The 4,543-nt window shown below is 58.7% G+C and overlaps 1 protein-coding gene across 1 annotated transcript in view; it reads right to left on the bottom strand.

The window, feature by feature from the left end:
• Positions 1-3,712: 3,712 nt before the first annotated feature.
• The window catches only part of LOC103265602 (serine protease 33-like), a 1,880-nt gene continuing 1,049 nt past the window's right edge, over positions 3,713-4,543 (bottom strand). The window contains exons 4-5 of the mRNA XM_008063258.1: positions 4,124-4,321; positions 3,713-3,871 (exon numbers count right to left, since the gene is read on the bottom strand). Coding sequence (XP_008061449.1) covers positions 3,713-3,871; positions 4,124-4,321 — 357 coding nt within the window. The remainder of the gene's footprint in view (positions 3,872-4,123; positions 4,322-4,543) is intronic.

The following is a 4,543-nucleotide window of genomic DNA, read 5'->3' as shown; positions in this document are numbered from 1 at the left end:
CCCTGGGCTCAGGCAGTCCTCTCACCTCTGCCTCCCAAAGTGCTGGGATTACAGGCGTGAGCCACCACGCCCAGCCTGCAGTTATTACTTTGCAGTTATTGACTTATCCCCTTGGGAGCCCCCTGATGTCTCTTCCCGTCTTGTGACTTCCCTCACTGCGTTTCAGTGCAGCCACTATCCCTGAGCCCAGGGCAACCCTGGCTGCCTGCTGGCTCCCAGGGTCCTCAGCAGTCCCAGCCCCTCATGAACCTTTGCTTCAGTACTTGAGTCTTGAGGCAGAGGACGGGTGACTGGTGGGAAGAGCTGTTGGACAGGCTGTTACTCTCGATCTTTATGCACAGAGCTGGCAGCTGTAGGTCCCGTGTTCTGGGGGTAAGGTAGGGGGTGGACGGTGGGCATAGAAGTTCTTGGAGGCAGTAACAGCCTGTCCAACAGCAGGCCTCCCAGATGGGGCAGGTGAAGATGAAGTTGAGGGGTGTGGGAGCTGGAGGGGCCTCCTCCGCACAATGATTTCCTTGCCATATCCTCTTGAATCCCGCTCCTTGGGCAGAGACCAGCACTGACTTTTGGGGGCGGTCACAGCTGACGCCCGAGCTCAGGATGCCCACCAGCAACCAAGGATCCCCTGATCATCCCTGCCAGGATCATTTCTGTCCCCCAGAGAGCAAATTCCCTGGGTTCAAACCCCAGCTCATACCTTGGGCAAGGCTCTGAGTCTCTACCTCAGTGTTCCCATCCACAGAAGACGTAGACGGTATAGAGCCCGCAGGGCATTTTAGGGGCACTAAATGCGCTGATGGCGGTAAAGCACTCGCACAGTGCCTGGGCTCAGGCAGGGAATGGTGTCTGTCTCTGCTGTCAGAGGTCACCGGCACCCAGCGTGAGTTCTTGCCCCCTTGTTTCTGCACACCCTATTATGCTGTGCACTTGGTGACTGTGGGAGGTGACTGCAGGCCATGGTGTCACTCAGTGCAGTGATACTTCCTGCAGGGGGAACGAGGTTGGGAGGTTTTGGGGAGCATGACCACTCACTGGCCGAGCCTGAGGTCCCCACCTGCTCTTGGAAGTGTGGTCTTGTGGGGTCCCTGTCCTCCCTTCTTAAGGCCATGACAGAAGTAATGGGAGCTGTCAAATGGGTAGCCAGCCCACTTGCTTCCTGTGCAGGAAAGGACCCCTGGCCTCAGAGCAGGCTCAGGGGCTCTGCCAGGCAGGCTTTCCCTTCTTGTCTACTCTTGTTTTGGCATTGATTAATAAAGAGTAATTGTCATTGATCACTATGAGTAATGTTCCTCTCATTTGTAGAGTGTCTTACAGCTGCTTACATCTTCATATGTGTTAGGAGTGTGGGATTCAAGTCCAGCTCCACCACTTACCAGCTGTGAGTCTTTGGGCATGTCGCCAAACCCCTGCCTGTTCCTCATCTGTGGATGAGATGAGGGAAATCTACTAAGAGCGCACACACTTCCGGCACAGTAAATATGCTCAGCAGGCAGAACAATGATCATTTTGGCTGTCTTCTTGATTATCCCAACAGTCACGACAGGGAAGGTGTCATCAGTGAGATTACTGATGGAGAAGCAGAGACTGAGTAGGGACTTGGGTGAGAGACTAGGACGTCTGACTGTGTCGCCACTGGAGCAGTGGACAGCTAGGAAGTGCCTACCTTCCAGCCGGAGTCCAGTGTTCTGTGCCCTCTGGAGTTCCCTGTTCTGCCGTCCCCACCAGGTGTTCCCCTCCTGGGTGCACGGCCTCCCAGCCTGTCACCTGGCAGGTCAGGCCTGCAGGGAAGGGGTGGGTGGGATGCAGTTAATGTAGTCCAAGGCACCTCTCCCCCAGGCGGGCTTGCTGACAGGTGGAAGGCAGCAGCCCAGGGCCAAGAGGAGCTGTGGCTTGCCCGTGTGCCATGTGCAGCCACACCAGAGCCGGCTGAAAGGAAGGGTGCAGGGAGGTGGCCCTGTTGCTGTGGGGTAGAGAGAGCAAAGGGCACCCCCCCCCAACACTGTTCCCAGAATCTGACCACCTGGATTGGAATCCCAGTCTCCCACCTTGCCAGCGGTGTGACTTTGGAACTCAGTTTTCTCATCTAACAAATGGGGGGAACCTGCCTCACAGCCTTGGGTGGGAATTCAGTGAGATGAAGCAGTGAGGACTACCCGTCTGTGGGGTCTGGTATGAGTCTGACAAGGGGTAATGATTTTTCCCCATTAATCGATCTTCCTCTGCCCCGCCCAGCTTTGCTCCCCCCCATGTCTAGGAAGCCCGTCCTTAGCTGTGCCCACAGCCTTTCACAGGCTGGCCCGCCGTGGCCACGCCCAGTTCTGGGCACCCAGGTCCCCAATGACCCCAGCAGGGGTGGCCAAGCTATGCTGCAGTGGACTGCTCTCAACCTGGGGCCAGAGCAGCCCTGGGTCCGCACCCCAGCCCGGCCCAGCAGTGACCAGCTAGTACAACCTGCCACCCTGGGAGCAGAGAGGAGAGGGAGGCAGGGCCTGCCTCAGGCCTCCAGGCTGCCCCTTCAGGTGTCCCCTGTACTCCCTTTCCGCCCCACCCACTGCCCCTGTCGGCTCCTGAGCAGGTTTGAGTGTCTCAGGTTTTGTTGAGTTTTTGGTTCCTTCTGTGTCTGTGGAAACTGCTGAATGGGTATGGAAACATTGGAATGGGTGGTCCCAGGTCTGGGGACAAGGACACGGAAGGTGGGGAAGGGACAGGATGCCAGGCCTTAGGCTGGAAGGAGAACACAAGGGCAGGCAAGCAGCTGCACAGAGGCCGGGTGGTCGTCCAGATCAGGTATGCTGGAGGGCGGGGCCCCAGGCTCCCCTGAGAATGAGGACAAGCCATGGCTGGGCCTTCCTGGGAGTCCCTGACCCTGCCTGGAGAGAGGGCGAGGCCAGTGCCCAGCCTCTGGAGCCTCTTGGAGTACATGGGTGGGCAGCCATGCTGCTAGGCCACCCTTCTCACCGGGACCCCTCCATCACAGCGGGGCCAAGTCTGCGTTAGCTCTTGTTGCCATGCAACAGATTGCCACAGATGTAGCAGCTCAACACAACACAAATTTATTTCATCACGTCTCTGTAGGTCAGAAGTCCAGGGGGCTCAGCTAGGTTCTGCACTTAGGGTCCCATCCGGTTGACATCAAGGGATTGGCCAGGTGGGGACCTTATCTGGGAGCTGGGGAAGAATTCATTTCCTAGCCCCTTCAGAATGTTGGCAGAATTCAGTTCCTTGAAGCTGTTGGTCTGATGTTTCCACTCCCTGCTGGCTGGCAGTGAGGGGCTGCCCTCGGCTCACAGGTCGCAGCCCCTCGGTCTTCAAAGTCAGCAATGGAAAATCTCCCTGATGCTTAATCCCTCTCATGCTTCTATTTTTACTTCCTCCAGAAAAAGAGAAGCACACAGGCCAGATGGGGCAACAGCTGGTTTGCCCACCTTTGGGTGTCCTGTGCCCATACTGGCCAGGAATACAAGTCAAAAAGGGAGGGAAGGAGTGTGATCCCCTGGGATGCCTGGAACATCCCTGGATGGGGGTTGGTGGAGTCAGATTTGAGCCCATGGAGGAGAGGAGACAGGGGGATGGACAGACGGTGAGTAGGTAGCCCCCTAACTTTATTAGCATCTCAGCCTCACTTCAGAAGGGATAGAGGGTGCCGGTCCCCGGATGAACTAGGAGGCGGAGGGACCAGCGTCCAGCTCCAGGTCAGCATCACCTGCCAGCATTAGAGGCTGAGGCGAGCCCGGATCCAGGGACTGTACGTGGCCACATTTGTGTAGACCCCTGGACGGTTGGGTAGGGCACAACCCTTGCCCCAGCTCACCACGCCCACCAGGACCCAGCGCCCAGACTGCACGCAGGTCAGGGGTCCCCCCGAGTCACCCTGCAGGAGGAAGATGAGCTTAGGTCCCGGATCTCCCGCGACTCTGCAGTCAAATGCGCTACCACTGAGCAGTACCCCCCTCCCGTGACTCTGGAGTGGTTCTCCCAGCTCCAGACCCCTGGGTGGTACCTCTGGGATGGGGCCCGGGACACTGAACCTGGAGGTGTATCTCTTGGATTCTAGGGTTCTAGTGAGGTAGGGTGCCAGGCACAGGTGCGTGGACTCTGCAGCTTGGGGCAGGGGAAAACACACCTGGCAGGCGTCCCTGCGGCCCTCGAGGAACCCGGCACACAGGTTCCCTGGCAGCACTATGCGTTCGGCCTGGGGCACGCCGGTGCCCACATGGTAGAGCCGTTCACAGGTGTGTGAGTCCAGCAGCGGCACCCGTACTCCCTGCAGAGGTCGCCACTCTGGGAGTGGCACTGGGGGAAGAGGGGAGACTTCTGAGAGCTGGCAGAGAGCAAGAAATGGAGAGGGGGTCAGTGAGAGAAGCTGAGCCTGAGTCCGACTCGCCGGGCTTGGGCTCCGTGGTCGGAATGGGAGGGGGACTGGGTCCCGAGAAGTCGCGCTGGGTCCCAGATTGGGGCAGTGGGCCTGGGACTCCCAGTCCGACGGAGGGGCGGGAGCTCCGCAGGCCCCGGTGCCCCGCCCTCCGTGCCTCACCTCCGGGGA

This window comes from Carlito syrichta, unplaced genomic scaffold (genome assembly GCF_000164805.1).
Source record: "Carlito syrichta isolate Samal-C Ts95f unplaced genomic scaffold, Tarsius_syrichta-2.0.1 Scaffold306686, whole genome shotgun sequence".
Classification (NCBI taxonomy): Eukaryota; Metazoa; Chordata; class Mammalia; order Primates; family Tarsiidae; genus Carlito; species Carlito syrichta.
This window is presented reverse-complemented; position numbering and strand designations above follow the sequence as displayed.